An 18,252-nucleotide genomic window follows, 5' to 3' on the forward strand; every position below is an offset into this window, starting at 1 on the left:
AGTAGGCATCCTAATGTGTGTCACGTGGTGTCTCATTGTGGTTTTGTTTTGCATTTCCTTGATGATTAATGATGTTGAGCATCTTTTTATATGCTTGCTGGCCATTTGTGTGTCTTCTTTGGAGAAATGTCTAATTAAGTCCTTTGCCCATTTTTAAAATTGGGTTCTTTTTGTTGTTGTTGAGTTGCAGGAGTTCTTTACATATTCTCAATATCAACCCCTTAGATCTATATCATTTGCCACTATTTCCTCCCATTCCATAGGTTGCCTTTTCATTCTATTGACTGTGTCCTATAATATACATGGAATTTTAAATTTTGATGAAGTCCAGTTCATTTATTATTTTTTTCTTTTATTGTCCATGCTTTTGGTGTCAGATCCTAGAAATCATTGCCAAATTCAGTGTCATGAAACTTTCTATGTTTACTTGTAAAGGTCTGTAGCACTTATATTTTGGTCTCTGATTTATTCTGAGTTCATTTCTACCTATGGGATGAGAAGTGGGTCTAACTTCACTCTTTTGCATGTAGATATCCAGTTTTTCCAACATCATTTGTTGAAAAAAATGTCCTTTCCCCATTGAATGGTCTTGACACCCTTGTTGAAAATCATTTCACCATGTTTGTGAGAGTGTATTTCTAGGTGTTTGTCTATTCTTTTGACTTATCTCTGTCTTTATGTTAGTACTGCCCTGTTTGATTACTGTAGCTTTGTAGTAAATTTTGAAACCAGGAAGTGTGAATCCTTCAACTTTGTTCTTCTTTTCCAAGAGTGTTTTGGAAAATAATAAACTTTTAATTTTGAGATAACCGTAGATTCACATGCAGTTGTAAGACAATAATATTTAACATCTTTTACCCAGTTTCCTTCAGTCTTGCAAAACTATAGCGCAGCCCCGCAGTCAGGATACTGATGTTGACAGCAGTCGAGACACAGAACAGCTCTGTCATCACAAGGCTCCCCAGGTTGCCTTTGCACAGTCTCACCCATTTCCCTCCTCCCTCCCATGCCCATTGCTGATGCCTGGCAACCACTGATCTCGGCTCCATTTCTATAATTTTATCATTTCAAGAATTTTATATAAACGGAATCATCCAGATGTACCCTTTGGGGGATTGGCTCTTTTAACTCAACATAATTCTCTGGAAATTCATCCAAGTTCTTTTATGTATCAATAATTCATTCCTTTTTATCGCCGAGTCGTGGTCCAGGCAGCAGCTTTTTAAACGTCTTTAATTTTAAAGACAAATATCATAAAGTCACTACATCCTGGTTTCCTGCAGTGTGTCTCTCTGCACCTTTTGAACTGTGTGGTTGAAAGGACTGGGGTCACCACAAGAGAAGGAGAAGGCTGAAAATAAACAAAAGCCCAGGTCTGTCTTCAGTGCTTCTCTGTGGATCACCCCTCTAAGTATGGAGAAAGACATTTTGTTGATACTGACATGTTTTCTTTAAATATGTGTCTCAGAACAGAATCTCTCTTTTGTTTGCTAGGGAATGGAGTGTTATTTGTCACAGGAGGGATTTCTCGTGCTCTGTGAAACACTGCTGTCTTTCATTATCATGTGGAATGTGTAACATTCTGGTTTTCACTTTGGGTCTTCATGTTGGCCTTGAACAAAGCACCCAATGTCTTTGTGATTCTTTTGCTACCAGAGAAGTCACTCATAGCTTTGCTTCAGTGCATCTGCCCACATCACGTATGTACTGAGTGCTTCCTGTGTGGCAGGCACTGTCTTAGGCTTCTAGGATCCTGAACTTGGATCATTTCCAGAGACATTTATTGCATGCCTATTAGATGCCATTATACTGAGCTGCACAGATTCCATGAGGAGGATACAAATGAATCAGGCACATCTCTGGCCATCAGTCTCAAGAATCTTATCCATGAGTATGTAAGCAACAATACAAGATTTTTAAAATGTTAAAATAGGGAAAGTACCAGAAAGTATACGGAGAGCCTCTCTGTGCCCGGGGCTTTATCTGAGTCCTTCCTGTTTGCTTAAGCCGAGTGCCTTGAAGTTGAAAACACTTAATCAGTGTGGTTGGTTAAGTCTTTGATTGACAGATGGATTGATTGATGGAGATGGCATTTCAGCCCACCTTTGAGGGACGAGAAGCTTCCAGACAGATGAATACAGGCATTCGAAGAAGAGAAACCGGCCTAAGCACAGTGTGGGGGTAGGAGCCAGAAGATTCCAGGACACACGCTAGAGGAAACCCTAAGTAGGAGCAGAGGCTGCAGGAAATGATGAGACCCAAGGTTGAAATGACGCTGGAGCGTGCATCTATAGGGCCTCACATACCAGCCCCAGGAGTTTTGACTTTATTCTTCAGTGGCAGTGGAATGTTATTCAGGATATCTTATTTGAGTTTTTTAGTGTACGGATTTGCTAATCCAAGGATCTGGTACTTATGAGGTAGGGTCCTGGTTCAATCCCTACAAAGCCGGTAGTCCTCACACTGTTCCGTGACCCCAAGACCCACCCCTCTGTCCTGACCCTGAAACGTATACCATCATCTGCCAAGCGGGCTGCATTAGATAAATGCATGACCACAGTAGAGAAATGAGCTCAGAAATCTATGTATGACCTTGGAGGAGTATTTCAAGCTATAAAGGCCAGTATCTGACCGTCTGTCTGTCTGTCTCTCTCCACAGATCTAGTAGTTGAAACTTGTCGGGACCGTTGGCCCTGTCACCCTGCCCTAACCACTTCTCCTTCCATTTCTTAACCCTCTTATATCTGGTGCCTTTACCCACTGAGAGTAGAGATAGTTCCCCTCTCTTTTGTGCATTCAAGGAGAGATTGTGAAGATTTCTGATATGATGTCATTCTAATATCTGTCATTACTCTTAATATGCTTATCACTATAGGGCAGAAATAAACCATACAAAGTCATATCTCCTGGCAATTTATATTCAGATGGTTTTCTTTCTCTTCCTCTTCTCTTCTTCCATCACTTTTTATTCCCCTGAGATGGAGTTTCACTCTTGTTGCCCCAGCTGGAGTGCAGCGGCACGATCACGGCTCACTGCAACCTCTGCCTCTCAAGTTCAAGTGATTCTCTGCTTTGGCCTCCCAAGTAGCTGGGATTGCAGGTGCCTGCCACCATGCCCAGCTAATTTTTTATATTTTTCATAGAGACGGGGTTTCATCATGTTGGGCAGGCAGTTCTCAAACTCGTGACCTCAGGTATCCACCCGCCTCAGCCCCCCAAAGTGTTGGGATTACTGGTGTGAGCCACCACACCTGGCACCTCCCTCACTTTTGAATATGCACTTTTGATCCCTTACAGGCAATCCAAATAAATGCTTTTGGGGACCTTGCCTTCAAGAGTGAAAATGAATTTCACATATAGCTTGCTGAGTAGTTTCTATGGACCTAGCACAGGGCCAGGTAGTGCAGAATTAACTTATAGTCATTCATGCATTCATTCATTCAAAATGTGTTTGTTGAGCAACTACTATGTGCTAGACAGGCAAAACATGTGGCTGCATGGAGCTTACATGGTAGAACTTATAATATTCATTTTCATGAAGCAGTTGAATGTGCACAACAGAAAAAGACATGAGAGAATGCCAGAATGTACTCAACTGAGCAGTGGTAGCAATGTTTGTGGAGCCTGTGCCATGCCCCGAGTGCAGCATCTAAGTCTCACAATGGACTTATTTTCCCCATTTTATAGAAAAGGAGATTTTGGCTCAGAGAGAGTAAATGGTAGTAAGAGATGTGAATCCAAGCAATCTGACTCAACATAGTTTTAACCACTATCCTACACTGTATGCCCTAAAATGGACATAAACATGGCTTAAACCATACTACCAATGATATTAATAAAAATCAATTTGGAAGAAAGGACTCTAATCTTGACTTCTCTTGGTATTAGACTGTCAAAGCCTGCCCTGATCTGTGCCTCACATGTAGGGTGGGAGCAAGACCTCCAACCTGGCCAGGCTGTGTGGGAAGAGTATTCACCTCAAAGATATGGGAGAAAAGGGTGGGGCAGGGTGTGGTCAGAGGGGAGGAGTCAGACCCAGACAAGACTGGACATCTGCTCCAAGAAAGAGAGAAAAGGCTTAGGGAGGCAACTGAGGCCCTTGGGAGCAGCAAGAATCTCATGCATGAGTTGAATCTTGGCCAAGGGTGGACTCTGAGAGCCTGGGTTTAAGTTGCATTCAGGGCCCTCCACTGTCTGGGAAGAGCTGCCCTCCCTGGCCCTGGACTTTTGGTTACCCAGTCCAGGTCTGGGGAGCCACACTCAGAAGGCTCAAGGGCCAAGAGGAATAGCAGGTTTTTCAGGGGGTGGCCTTGGCAGCCAAGGCAGCCTCCTTTTAGAGTCTGCAGCTCAGAGAAGTGAGTCTCAATCTCTTCACACAGGGCTTTGATCTGTCACATTCTCCCTGGAAGTCTCAAGCTCTGCGTCAGGAGGTGCTGCTAACTCTTGGCATTCCTGGGGCCAACCAAAATCACATCTCAAGTTCCCTGGAGCCTATATGAGGGGCCCCTGTGAAAAGGCATTTGTCCCAGGGGATAGGCATCAAATGGTTAAAAACCATTTCGCTCTCTACGTTTTCTTGGCTGGAACTATATTTTGCTATTCTCTTTCCATATCTCACCTCCTTTTACTCTTTCCCATTTCCACTGCTGCTTAACCACTCTTCTCAATTTGTACATTTCGTTAATATATTAGCGCCATCCTCTTCTCAGTCATTAATAAAGATGTTAAATAATCCTGAACCAAATACTCACTCCTGTAGGGCCCTACAGGACACTTTCCTTTAATTAGTTGTGCTACCTTTCATCTCTCTAACGTCCTTTGGTTTCAGAGTTCCAGCTGGTTTTGAATCCATGTGACTTTTTATCCAGTCCTGTTTGAACTGATTTCATGAGTGAAAATCCAAGAGACATTTTCTCGAGTGTTGATTCAGGTCCAGGCCCACAGAGAGCTTCGCCATATTCAGATTTTTTTAACAGATTAATAGAGTGCAATTTGGCCTTAATAAACTGAGCCCTCCTAATGCAGCTCTTTCCAATATTCTTTTCAATCACAGCAGCATTTTCTCCATTAATGTCATGGCAATTTGAATTGTGTTGATGTCAGACTTCACAAAAGGTACTCTTACTGTCAGAAGTAATCCTCTTAGACCTTTTCAAAGATAACTATTTCTTAGTGGTTGTGCTATTTCCAATATCCTATAATGACTTAGTTAAAAATAAAAAATAAAAAGGATAGGGTATTCTATAAATCTCCTAATTAACCAGTTTCTAATGTGCTTTCTTATACAAAACAAAAAGTGAAAACCAGAGCTCATGTCAGTTTATGAAATAAGTTCAAATTGTGCAGCCATAAAAATAATCCTGAAGTCTTTAAAATGTAACTGACAGGAAGTAGACTATTCAGAGGTTAATTGCTGGACAACATAGGGCTGTGATGGTTATAGTCAGTGGCATTTTGATTTGATGTATAGAAATCTTTGGATATAGAGTGAGGGAGGAATCTCACTATAGGGCTGTAAGAATGTGTCTGTTTGTATTGAGCTCAACTGAGTTTTAAAGTTAACCCCTTCTGAAATGTATAAGCTTGTAGGTCTGGCTACTTTATGCCAGGTTTTATGAATTAACTCTTGATGAAAATACAAAAATTGATCTAAAATATCAAATGTATAGAACCTTTATGGGGAGATGATTCTTTGCCTTTCTGTCTGTACTGGACTTTTCAGAATCTTTATTAGTAAAAAGAAAGAATGTATTTCTTCTTTCTTCTCTCTCTTTTTTTTTTTGAGACAGTCTCACTCTGTTGCCCAGGCTGGAGTGCAGTGGCGTGATCTCAGTCACTGCAACCTCCACCTCCCAGATTCAAGTGATCCTCCTGCCTCAGCCTCCCGAGTAGGTGGGACTACAGGTGCCTGCCACCACGCCCAGTTAAATTTTGTATTTTTAGTAGAGATGGGGTTTCACCATATTGGCCAGGCTGGTCTCAAACTTCTGACCTTGTGATCCACCCGCCTCGGCCTCCCAAAGTGTTGGGATTACAGGTGTGAGTCACTGCACCCAGCCAGAAAGAATGTATTTCTAAGAATTCTTGTAGCCATGCAGTGCAGCCATAGAACTGCCCCTATCTTTTTTTTTTTTTTTAATGTTATTTTATACCTGCACTATTTATTTAGGAGGATCCTCTTGGTAGCTCTTTAACCCATGTATTAAGATTAGAAGAGGTTCTATCAGCAAACAAAAGACAACTAATCTGACCCTGTTTGACAGCAGACTGGAAGCAGCCACTTTCACAAGACAGGCCAGGGCGGGATTCTGTCCTAGATGGCCAAGGGAAATATCTCCAGACAGTAAGGATTTAAAATCCTTTTGAAGTAGCAAGATGGTCTCCACTCGGGGAAATAAAAAGTTAATAAGATGATGTGGTGAGTCCTCTGATGGTGTTTGTAGAGCCATTTAAGGAACAAAATAGAACTTCCTTAAAAAATCTTTTTTTACATTAGTTGTCAGGCTCTCTCTATCCTCTGCAGAAAGTAGAGAAGTAGCATTTACTTGGCATGTTTGAAAATTTTGCTTGAGCAGACATCAGCCGGATAAACAGAAGAAGCAGGAAGGACTATCTAGAAAGAAAAGAAACCTGGGAATCATAGTGGACTTGGATGTAAATGTGAGTCTGCACTGAGGTTTACAGAAAAACAGAAAAGAAAATTCTGTCTTGCTCCCCTAAGAAGAGAGCGGGCTCCTCTAGAGCAGAGGTCAGCAAATGTTTTCTACCAAGAGCCAGACTGTAAATATTTTAGGCTTTGCGGGCCGTAGGGTCCCTGCGGCAGCTACTCCACTGTACAGCTGCAGTGCAACAGCAGCCAGAGACGCCACCCAGACAAATATTTATGGGTGCTGAAATTGAATTTCATGTATTTTTATATGTAATAAAATATTATTCTTCTTTTGACATTTCGTCATGGGCTGTGCAAAAGCAGGTAACGGGCAGGATCTGGCCCACAGACTGCAGTTTGCCAACTCCTGATCTAGTGCACATATAGATCCTGTGTCCCCCACACATCTGACCTAAGGACCCTGTAGGTGCTCAGTAAACACTTGTTCTCTTAGCTGTCACCATGTAAGAGCAAAGAGTAAGCCTTTTGCTATAGAACACACACTTGACATTTGCAAGAGATTTATCTTGAAGGCTTTGCTAATCCCCCCATCCAAGTACTACTCTAGCAGATAATTTCCCCCATAAAATGCAGTCAAGTATAACAGAATAATTAAAGTGACCCTTTTAGGCCCTTAGTGATTCTATAAATACAGGGCTAACGTCCTTCACAAAGTGATTAAAATAAATTCTGCTACCAAAATCAATTCTGTGTCACGTTACATCATTGCTGTGATGACATTAATGATGAATTTACCTCAATCTGCAAAACCAATCCAAAGCACTGATGAGTGATGGGGACGACTGTGCCGTGTAGCACCTGTGTGTGCCAGGGAGCAGAATGAGAAAATGTCTGTTTCAGCAGGATGGGCAGCCCCCGCAGCCCAGCAGGGCCACCCTGATGAGCCTTCCATGCACAAAGGAGCAGAGGATACGCAATTGCTTCAAGAAGCAGGTGTTAGGCAGGTGTTGGACATCACGGAGTTCTTCCAGTGGCTCACGGGCTTCTTCCTGGACTTTGTTCTTCAAGTGGATGTACTCAGCATTTAGAATTTCACCAAATGTCATGTGATTTAGCATCTCAGGACCTTGGGGTCATTTTCAAATATCAAGACTATGAGTATATTCTGTGATGGTAGAGGATATAGGGGCAGAAAGAGTGTGAGTATGATGTTCACTCTTGTTAAAGATCTGCTGGACTTTCTGTTGGCTAGAATCTTAGAATCTTATATCCTGTTATGGTCACCATATTGTAGAAGAATACAGACTTGGCCAGGCATGGTGGCTTACGCCTGTAATCCCAGCACTTTGGGAGGCTGAGGTGGATGGATCACCTGAGGTCAGTAGTTTAAGACCAGCCTGGCAAACATGGTGAAACTCCATTTCTACTAAAAGTACAAAAAAATTAGCTGGGCCTGGTGGTGTGCACCTATAATCCCAGCTACTGGGGAGGCTGAGGCAGGAGAATTGCTTGAACCTGGGAGGCAGAGGTTGCAGTGAGCCAAGATTGCACCACTGCACTCCAGCCTGGGCAACAGAGCCAGACTCCGTCTTAAAAACAAAAAAGGAGAATACAGACTTGCTGGAAATTGTCTACAAAAGAACAGTCCAATGATCAGAATGATAGACAGTAGCATCTGTAGAATAAAAGTGAAAGAAATCAGGAGTGCTTTGTTTTGAAAAGAGAAAATGATATAGGCAGATTTCGTAGGTTTTTCCCCCTACAGTATCCTCCTGGATTCAAATAACCTCACTATAACAAAAAATATGAACTGCTTTCTTGGGAATGAAATTTATCTGGAATGACATTTCTTTTAACTTAACAATGAGTCTGCCATTGGCCTACGGTCAATGGACTCTCTTTCTTTCCTTGATTTTGCTTACACCGTGAGCCTCCAGAGGCTGTAAGGCAGCGAGCATTTTCAAAACTCTAGTGATACCTCGCTCTTCAGACAGAATGTCAGACTCTTCGACTGTATTTTCAACTGTCTTGTGAGACAAAGACTAATTGGTTTGACCTCATGCTGTCACATGTTGAGAGACATGAGTCTGCCGCACTCTTCCTTGAATTCATTGATTTCATTAAACACTGTCTGCTTGTGTTTGCAAAATATTGTAATTTCCCAGTGATTTCTTCGAATTGTAGCGCATAAACAGACTTGTTGGAGCGGTGCCATTTCTTAGCTTTGATCTCCTGTTTTAATCTTTTATTTCTAACAGGCCTTCTACATTAAGTCCATTGAGCCACAGAAAATATCGACATTAGGGAAAAGCAACGTGATAGTAACGGGAGCAAACTTTACCCGGGCATCCAACATCACAATGATCCTGAAAGGAACCAGTACCTGTGATAAGGATGTGTGAGTCAAAATACTAATAGATTATCCTTGGTAGCACAAAGCCCAAACCTGTGCCAAAGGAGTATCAGTGTGATTATAACCTTTATATAGTCCAATTATTGCCGTACACCAAAGCGGGACAATCAGTCTGAGTATTTGACGTAACATAAAAAATAATTTTAACAACAGATCTGAATTTCATTGTGAGAGAATCTGTTCTGTGTTTTTCCCCAAAAATCTCAGTAGAGAGTCATTTCAGGATGTTGCCTGTTTGGGATCTTGATTCATTTTCAGTAACAAAATCCAGTATATAGAGTCGCGAACATTGTTCTTTAGGTGATGCACTTGGAAAAATGGTTGAGTACCTTGAAATTTGATGGGGAATTTTTTGAAGCAATTCTTCTAGTGTGCTACCCAAAATCGGGAAAAAAAAAAAAAAAGCAAAACCTTTTGGATCCATTTTATGTGGAACTTTAATTCTTCGTAGTCTTCTCTTTACTGTTTTGGTTTCAGTCTCCAAAAAGTAAATTACTACTACATAGAACAGTAGTAAAAAAAAGAACACCTGGTCAACGTGTCTCTTGAACATCATCATTTCTATCACTTCTTTTTTTTTTTTTTTTGAGACAGAGTCTTACTCTGTCGCCAGGCTGGAGTGCAGTGGCGCGGTCTCAGATCACTGTGCAACCTCCGCCTTCCAGGTTCAAGCAATCCTCCTGTCTCAGCCTCCCACGTAGCTGGGACTACAGGTGCACGCCACCATGCCCAGCTAATTTTTTGTCTTGTAGAAGAGACAGGGTATCACCATGTTGGCCAGGATGGTCTCAATGTCCTGACCTCATGATCCACTCGTCTCAGCCTCCCAAAGTGCTGGGATTCCAGGCATGAGCCACTGTGCCCAGCCTCTGTCTCTTCTTTCCCCAACTCATCCCATTGGTGAAAAACTTGGAGAAAGAATTTTCAATTTTCACTGATGCCCTTGTTCAAATTGCTACTCCCCCTCAAAAAAAAAAAAAAAGAGATGTGATAACTACAGTTATTAAATAACACAACAGATTATTTGAGTTTTCTGCTTGTTAACTTGTGCAAGTTTGGGCTAATTTGAAGTAAAAGATGTTACAGTCTACATGGAGTATAATACTAAGCTTATTTTCATCATGGAAATGCGTTTAAGACAATCTGCTGAAGCGTGATGTTTTGGTTTTTAACCACTAAAACAGATTTGTACAGCATTCTAATCTGCCATGCTTATTTACTGACTTTTCTGCTTTAATTCATTTTCTGCACATCACTGCCATCCCCTTCCCCTCATAGCAGTAAATTTGGAATATCTGTGATCTTGATGAAAAAAGCCGCTCATTGGTGGCTTGCCTGCATTCTGCTATTTGCCAGAATTATCAAGCACACATTAGAGGCTGTATCTATGCAACATAGGTTTTTTTTGGTGCTGTTTATCCTGGCTAAATACCTTATTGCAAAATTCTTTCATTTTGTGTGGCGAAATCTGTGAAGTTAGACACCTGTGTATTCACTGAAAGGCAATCAACTTCATGGAAAATAAGTAGTTTTTCAGAGCATTACCCTGTTTCTGACTGTTTATGCTCTCATTTTAATTCCGAATGTGTCTTGAGATACTGCAGTTATTAAATTAAATGTCTAGGAGACCTTTCTGCATGTAGCATTTCAGTAACCACATCTGTGTGGTGAACCCAAGTTCACAAGCAGTCAACATAATACCCAGTTAATCCTGTACCTGAGTCCAGGCTGTAATCCCAAACTCTTTTAATATGGTACTTTTAAAATGGGGAATTATTTTAAAGAGAAAAATACTAGTAGTGGAATGACCTACATTTCCACCTCTCTTCTTCTAAAATTTATAAACGAGTTTGAATTTTAATGATCAACCCCTTTATGATGGATTTCCTAGAGCTTTGCTCTGAAAATAAACTGAATGTGTGTGTCTGAGGTGGTGTAAGTACAACTGACTCAGATGTTTTCGAATTTGCCTTATCCTAAAGGGTTAGTGATAGCATTCATCACTGTGCACATGGCCTTTAAGTAGTAATAATAGATTCTCATGTAGCATGATTAGACTGAGCACTATTCAGGCGCAACCCAGGCTTCATGATTTGTGCTTTAGAGGGTCATGGTTGACACACAGAGGAAGCTGCCGGTGACAGGGGGAGTGTTGGAGAAGGCTTCACTCTGATTCTGGAAGGGCACCAAGGGTCAGCTCTGCTGGACATCAGAGCACCCCGGACAGCCCCACTAAGTCCCATTCTGGAGACTCCTTAGGGGGCAGGTTGGTCCCAATGCTGATTGACTCTGAAACGCCTGGGCTCTTGGTTGAGACCTTCTTTGAACAGCAAAATTCTCATCTCTGTCTGCTGTTGGGTTCTACCGTCTCAGTGCTTGACTAGGGCCTTTTTGCTGAAGATTTTATTATGGAAATTCAAACATATGAAAGAGAGATGAGTGTCATGAACCTCTCTGTAGCCATTCCCAGTTTCAAAACCTATCAACATTTTGACAATCTTGCTTCATCTATCTTATCTGGGGTTTTGGTGGGGGGGGGGGATCATGGTGGGAGGCATGATGAGAACCAAACACCATGTCCTTTCACTCATAAATGCTTCAGTATCTCTCTAACAGATAAGCATAGTGCCATCATGATACTCAACAGAGTTATCCAGAATTCTTAATAAAGGTAATCACCAGATCATGTTCCGCTTTCTATTAGTACTTTTAAAGGCAATGGTTTCACCTCTTTCCTTTCCCACTTCTAAGGGCCATGCAAATAAGAAAGATAAAAATTCACTGAAGAAAGAGGAACCCAGCCTCTAATAATACCCAGCTTGGGTCATTGGCCCCTGATGAGTCAGTAATTTCCTGTAGCTCTTCTGCTCCTTCATGAAGTGTTGTAGTTCAAGTGAAATTCATCTGGTGTTACCTTGGGTAATCAACTGTGCTCTGTCTGTGTCATGTGAGAATTCTTTTTCTTCTCCTTTCTAGGATACAAGTTAGCCATGTGCTAAATGACACCCACATGAAATTCTCTCTTCCATCAAGCCGGAAAGAAATGAAGGATGTGTGTATCCAGTTTGATGGTGGGAACTGCTCTTCTGTGGGACCCTTATCCTACATTGCTCTGCCACATTGTTCCCTTATAGTTCCAGCTACCACCTGGATCAGGTACTTTCTGGATTCATAATCTTTTTCTCTCATTGTGATTAAGGGTCATATGCACAAAGATCATTGATTTTATTCAAGTGAATTCAGAAACACTAGTCATTCCAAATTCCTCTCACAGAGTTCCCCTTAGGATTTATTCCTAGAAAAACACATACCTGACAGGGCGTTTGCTTCCCATGCTGATCGCGAACGCTATAAGCACATCTTTTTCTCTTCACCATGGCTGCTGGGAAACTCACAGCTGAAATGTTTGTCCTTAGCCTAGGTTTTTGATACAGATATGTAACACTCTTCACTATGTGTTCCTCCTGCTTGTGGTAAAAGGCTTCTTTCTTACCTCTTTCATTTTGTAGACTTTAGAGTAAGCTGTTTTGAATTATTTGGGGGATATGTTGGGAGCTATTGAAATGAAAAGCAGAATCAGCATTTTCAAGATGTTCCCTAAGGGGGAGATGAAAACTCCAAAATAAACACTCCCAGATAAATCCAATATGTTAAGAAAAAAATTTCTCTCCCTATTTGAATTCTTGTATTTATTACTATTATTACTTTTTTTTTCATTTTCATGGGTATAAAATACTTATACATGTTTATGGGATACATGTGATATTTTTCTACAAGCATACAGTGAATATGTAATCATCAAATCAGGGTAATTGGAGTATCCATCACCTCAAGCATTTATCATTCCTTTGTGTTAGGAACATTCCAATTCCACTCTTCTAGCTATTTTTAAATGTGTGACAAATTATTGTGAATTATAGACACCCTACTATGCTACTGAACACGAGATCTTATTCTATCTCATTGTATTTTTGTAGCCATTAACCAATCCCTCTTTATCCCTCTCTGCCCCCACCACACTGCCCTTCCCAGCCTCAGATATCCATAATTCTACCCTCTATCTCCATTAGAACAACTTTCTCAGCTCCCACATATGGGTGAGAACCTGCAGTATTTGTGTTTCTGTGCCTGGCTTATTTCACTTAACATAATGTCCTGCAGTTCCATCTGTGTTGTTGTGAATGACAGGATCGCATTCTTTTTTTGTAGGCTGAATAATCCTCCTTGTGTATATCTACCACATTTCCTTTATCCATTTATCCAATGACAGACACTTAGGTTGATCCCTTGGGTTACTGTGAATAGTGCTGCAGTAAACTTTCTCCCTAGTTGAATTTAAATTCACTTTCATAATGTTTTTATTCCTACATCTCTTTAGGACTAAAATCCTAAGATATTTTCTTTGTCCGACACAGTACAAAGCTCATTTTCAAAGTACTCTAGATAAACCTACAGACAAAGCTTTGTTAAAAAAATAAAAAAGAATAAAAGGAGGGGAAGAGAAAGAGGAAAAGAGAAGAGAAGAAAAAATCACTTTTAATATTCTTATTTAAGATCAAGTGAGAGGAGGCTACATTGGTTTGCTAGGGTGGACATAAAGTGCCACAGCCTTTTTGGCTTAAACAACAGAAACTGATTGCTCCCTAGTTCTGGAGCCTAGACATCTGAAATCACGGCGTCGGTAACGTTGGTTTCTCCTGAGGCCTTACACCTTGGCTTGTAGATGGTCATCTTCTCTCCATGTCTTCACGTGGTCTTCCCTCTGTATCTCTTTCCTAATCTCCCCTTTTTATAAGGACATCAGTCATGTTGGATTACGGCCCACCCCAGTGACCTCACTTAACCTTCATTACCTCTTTAACCACCCCCATCTCCAAATACAGTCCCATTCTGAGGCAGTGGGAGTTAGAGCTTCAACATACACATTTTACGGGGACAGAATTCAGTCCATAATAGTAAGATAAGGGAAACTGAAATTTCAAAACCAAGGCTCTCACATGACATCCCCGACTCTAGGATCAATTCCATTCTCTCTATAAAAAGAATCATTGATGTGGCAGTCCCCATGTGCCTGGTATGTTCATCTGTTGACTAGGTTAATCCTCATAAAACAAATTTATGAGATCTGCTATGGCTTGTCCCTTTTGCAAATGAGGAAAAGGTTTCGAACAACTCACCCAGCCTCCCAGACAGCTGGGCCTAGGAGGCTGGGCTCTGAACCACTGCAGTGTCTTGCTTTGCTATAAAGTAAAAGGCTCCTTACTGTCCTGTCACCTAAAACATTCTGAGCCTTTGTGTCTCGGCTGCTCCTGGGTCACTGTGCCTTGAGCACGAATGTGGTCTCAAATACTGGCTATTGGGAGAGCACGCTTGGCTTGGTTTTCTAGTAATGGCTAGAGAATGGCATGAGGCCAACTCAGCTCTTCCCTGTTGTGGCTGGAGGATTCAGGGATCAGTGTCTTCTCTCTACCCTACACAAATTGGGTTGCTCAGCCTCACCTCCTGGTCTTGTCATCAGGGGCTTAGATGGCTATTGGACCTGACACACGCAGGCTCTCGTCTAGAATGAGTGTCTGGTGACCTCTGTGAACAGGGGTGCAAGGGCAGCCAGAGCTGTAGACAGCTGTTTATTTCACACCCAGTGACCGCTTTGCTTGTATGCACTGAGAAACGTGAAGTTATCTGGCTTGGTTTTGGAGAGAACGTAGCTGTTATTTATATGGCATACCAAATAGGAATTTACACTTTGAATGTCATCGGTAATTTTACCTTACCCAAAGTGGTTTCCTGTCTCTCTGAATAACATATCATTGGTAGGTTAGGAGTTTGATTTTGAAAATGGTTAGATTGAAGCATGTTTATATAGATTAAACAGTAATCAAACAAAATTCTGTTTAGTGAAACCTTTTCAAGGTACAGCTCCTGATCTGAAATATGTGGCGATATGACACAACACAATTCAAATTCCATTAAAGAATCTGGGCATTTTCCTAGAATTTAAATAGGATCTGACCTGAATTTTTATATTTATGCATCTTGAAAACCATGAATTTGTGGCTGGTATCCTAAAAGATTTCTAACACTGTCCTGTATTTCAAATTAAAATTCATTAATTTGCTCTCAAACATAATTGAGTTTAATATTAAACATGAATAAATTGATAGCTTTGTTCATAAACGCAAATGCCTGTGTGTTAGCTATGAACCCCTTATTGTTGCTTTTATTCCTTGCAGCGGTGGTCAAAATATAACCATGATGGGCAGAAATTTTGATGTAATTGACAACTTAATCATTTCACATGAATTTAAAGGAAACATAAGTGTAAGTCTCCAGCTGCTTTGTAATAATAGTTGTTTTCAAGGATGGTCCTATTTTCATCACACTATACTATGTTGGGGGGGTATTTTTTATTTCTGTGACTTTGGTATTATAAACTTTTACCTATACTATCATATATACTATCTGTGCTAGAATGAAAATAATAAGACCCTATCCTTGTAGCTGAGTATTTCTACTTGCAGCAAATGAGGAAGGAGAAATGTACTTGGTACAATAAGATCTGACATTTTCTTTTTATGTAATTTGTGACAAGTCACCTTAATGAGACCATGCTTATGAATATGTGTGAAAAATGCTTCATGAATGGTTAAGGTGTGATATAAAGAATTGCATTTCTGCGAAGAGTAGGTGGCGGTCTTCCCATTGCATAGAGTGGGGGTTCACAGAGGTTAAATGACTTGCAAAGGTCCCAGAAATCTTGTTATATGCTTCTCCTTCTCTTCGACCTGATTTGGTCCCTACCATCTGATGTCGCCTCCTCTTGCCTTTCATCTCCCCACAGGAGAAACTATGGGAGAGGCCTGGTCTCCACCCTTCCCAGCTCTCCTACCAGTGCCTCCGGATGGGGATCCTCTAGAGCAGGGGTGTCCAAACTTTTGGCTTCCTTTGGCCACCTTGGAAGAAGAACTGCCTTAGGCCACACCTAAAATATGCCAACACTAACGATAGCTGATGAGTTAAAAAGCGGTTTGTGCATAATTTCCGTGATATCCATCACCACAGATAAGCAAAAAAAAGTCCTTACATTCAAAAGGTTGGACACAGCTGCTCTAGATGGGAGCTTCTGATGCCAAGAGGGGAGATGAGGGATTTCAGATACAGTCAGACCTCCAAGTCTACTTGTACACGCTTCTAAATGTCCTTCCCCATTCTTTCTTCCCCTTTTCCTCTCCTTGATGAGATCTGTGAGGTGGCTGCCTCTCTGGGGCCCTGCCTGACCACTTCCTGCCAAGGTGGACAGGCTCCCTACTCGGGAGCAGTGTGGGTTCAGACCCAAATTCTGGGGGCCTCCTATAGGCCGTCCTTACAGCCTTGTCGTGCACACATTCGCCTGCTGACAGAGTTCAAAGCCTCACACTGGATGTGATTCCAGGCCACACCTCCGTGGGGAAACACCTTCAGCTGAGTGACTCATACAGTTTGACCCTCTGACCAGAGGCATTGCCTTAGTTTGTCACCGACTTGCTCTGCCTCCCACTTGCTGTTCCCAAATCACATTGAATTTTTTGAGCACCTGATGCAGGCAAAACATTTTGCTGGGTGCAGGGACAAAATTTTAAGTGAGATTGTCATATTGCCTTCATGGAGGCAGGCAGCAAATCTACACGGGGATTGAAAGTTGAGGCTGGATGTGGTGACTCACGATTACAATCTCAGCACTTTGGGAGGCCAAGGCAGGAAGATTGCTTGAGGCCAGGAGTTCAAGACCAGCCTAGGCAACATAGTGAGACCCATCTCTGTAAAATAAAATGAACACCAAAAAAGTTGACAGCACAGAATGTCATCAGGTTCTAGGTACTCTGGTTCCCTGACAGTTCAGAAACCCTGTGAGTCTAAGAAGACACCACGTGTTTTCACATGAAAGAGAAATGAAACATGGATGGGATTAAGTACACCTGCAGTGAGGAAGCAGGGAGGGGAGTTCAGGTACAGAGGACAGAGCCTTGCAGGCCTGTGCTGGGAATGTCACTCAGTCCTGCTTAGCGGGAACCTAGAGGATGGGTCGGGAATGAGCAAGAGGGACAGCTGTAAAGCTGAGCTGGGGCAACAGAAAGCAGTGTCAGACTGAAAACTTTGCCCTTAATTCTGTAGGTAGCAGGGAGCCACTGAAGATCTCTGGGCAGGGAGTGACATCTGTCTAGGGGCACTGGCCTTACACTGTAAGGCGAGTGGGCCTAGACAGTTAGTGACATGAAAGCAGGCAGAGTTTCTCCATGGGAAAAGACACTGCGGAAAGAGGAGGATAGGGAAAGGGGGGATTCTGACCCAAAGGGCTTCGGTGTCCTGTCTGAGTGCTGGGAAGCCACAAGAAAAGAAGAGTGTCTAACCCCCAGCAGGAGCCAGCTCCTGAAGTGCTTGTTGCCGCTGAATCGCTCTTTGTTGGGGAAACTCCTGCCGGGAGGTTATTATTTGGCAATAGTGCACAGCTGGGCTTGGAGAGGCAGGGACTGAAGAAAGGCTGGGAGCCCAGTGAGGATGCTCATGCCAGTGCAGGTGTGTCTGAGACGTCCACGATCTCTGCGGGCTGACAGCAGGTCCTTCAGGCTCCAGTGAGCAGAGCAGGTCTCAAGGGCTGGGGTGCGGTGACACTTAAGATGACCAGCTTGTCTTTACAGCATATCGTTAAAGGGGGTGTGGGGGTGACATCATAGGAGTGAGAGCACCAAGGACTGGTAGCAAGGCTTCATTTTAAGGAATGAAAGACAGGAGGATGGGCTGGTGAAGGTAGCCGAGAAGGTGCTCAGAAACCAGAGAAGAAGAGCAAGTGGCATGACGGGAGCTGCTCATGAGTAAGGAACTGTAGCGTCTTGGGGATCATGAGGTTGGGTGGTCCTCTCGCCGGCAATCCTTCTAGAAGGCATCTTCAGTAAAAAGCCAGCCTACTAGGAGTGAAGGCTGTGGAGGCAATAGAGCCATGGTTTTCATCCTGTGGACAGAAATGTGAGTGGGGGCTATAATTTGGGAAGATGTGAAGGGGAAGGAAGGTCGGAAGGTCATGCTTGTCCATATCTCAGCTCTTCACATCAGATTTTCCCACCAACTGCCTCTTCCTGTTATCTTTTTTATACTCTAGCATCGCAGGTTGGCAGGGGCAGGTGTGGGGGAAAAATAGTTTTCCCCACCTGACAGATTTCTTTTCATGAGTTATAATTGGTCTTCTTTAGAATGC

The 18,252-nt window shown here is 42.2% G+C and overlaps 1 protein-coding gene across 6 annotated transcripts in view; it reads left to right on the forward strand.

Moving 5' to 3' along the window:
• Positions 1 to 18,252, forward strand: part of PLXNC1 (plexin C1) — a 161,243-nt gene that overhangs the window by 83,199 nt on the left and 59,792 nt on the right. For all 6 annotated transcript variants that reach the window (XM_035257297.3, XM_002752858.7, XM_035257299.3 and 3 more), the window contains 3 exons: positions 8,869 to 9,008; positions 12,000 to 12,179; positions 15,257 to 15,344. In XM_035257297.3, coding sequence (XP_035113188.2) covers positions 8,869 to 9,008; positions 12,000 to 12,179; positions 15,257 to 15,344 — 408 coding nt within the window. The remainder of the gene's footprint in view (positions 1 to 8,868; positions 9,009 to 11,999; positions 12,180 to 15,256; positions 15,345 to 18,252) is intronic.

Source organism: Callithrix jacchus, chromosome 9 (genome assembly GCF_049354715.1).
Source record: "Callithrix jacchus isolate 240 chromosome 9, calJac240_pri, whole genome shotgun sequence".
Classification (NCBI taxonomy): Eukaryota; Metazoa; Chordata; class Mammalia; order Primates; family Cebidae; genus Callithrix; species Callithrix jacchus.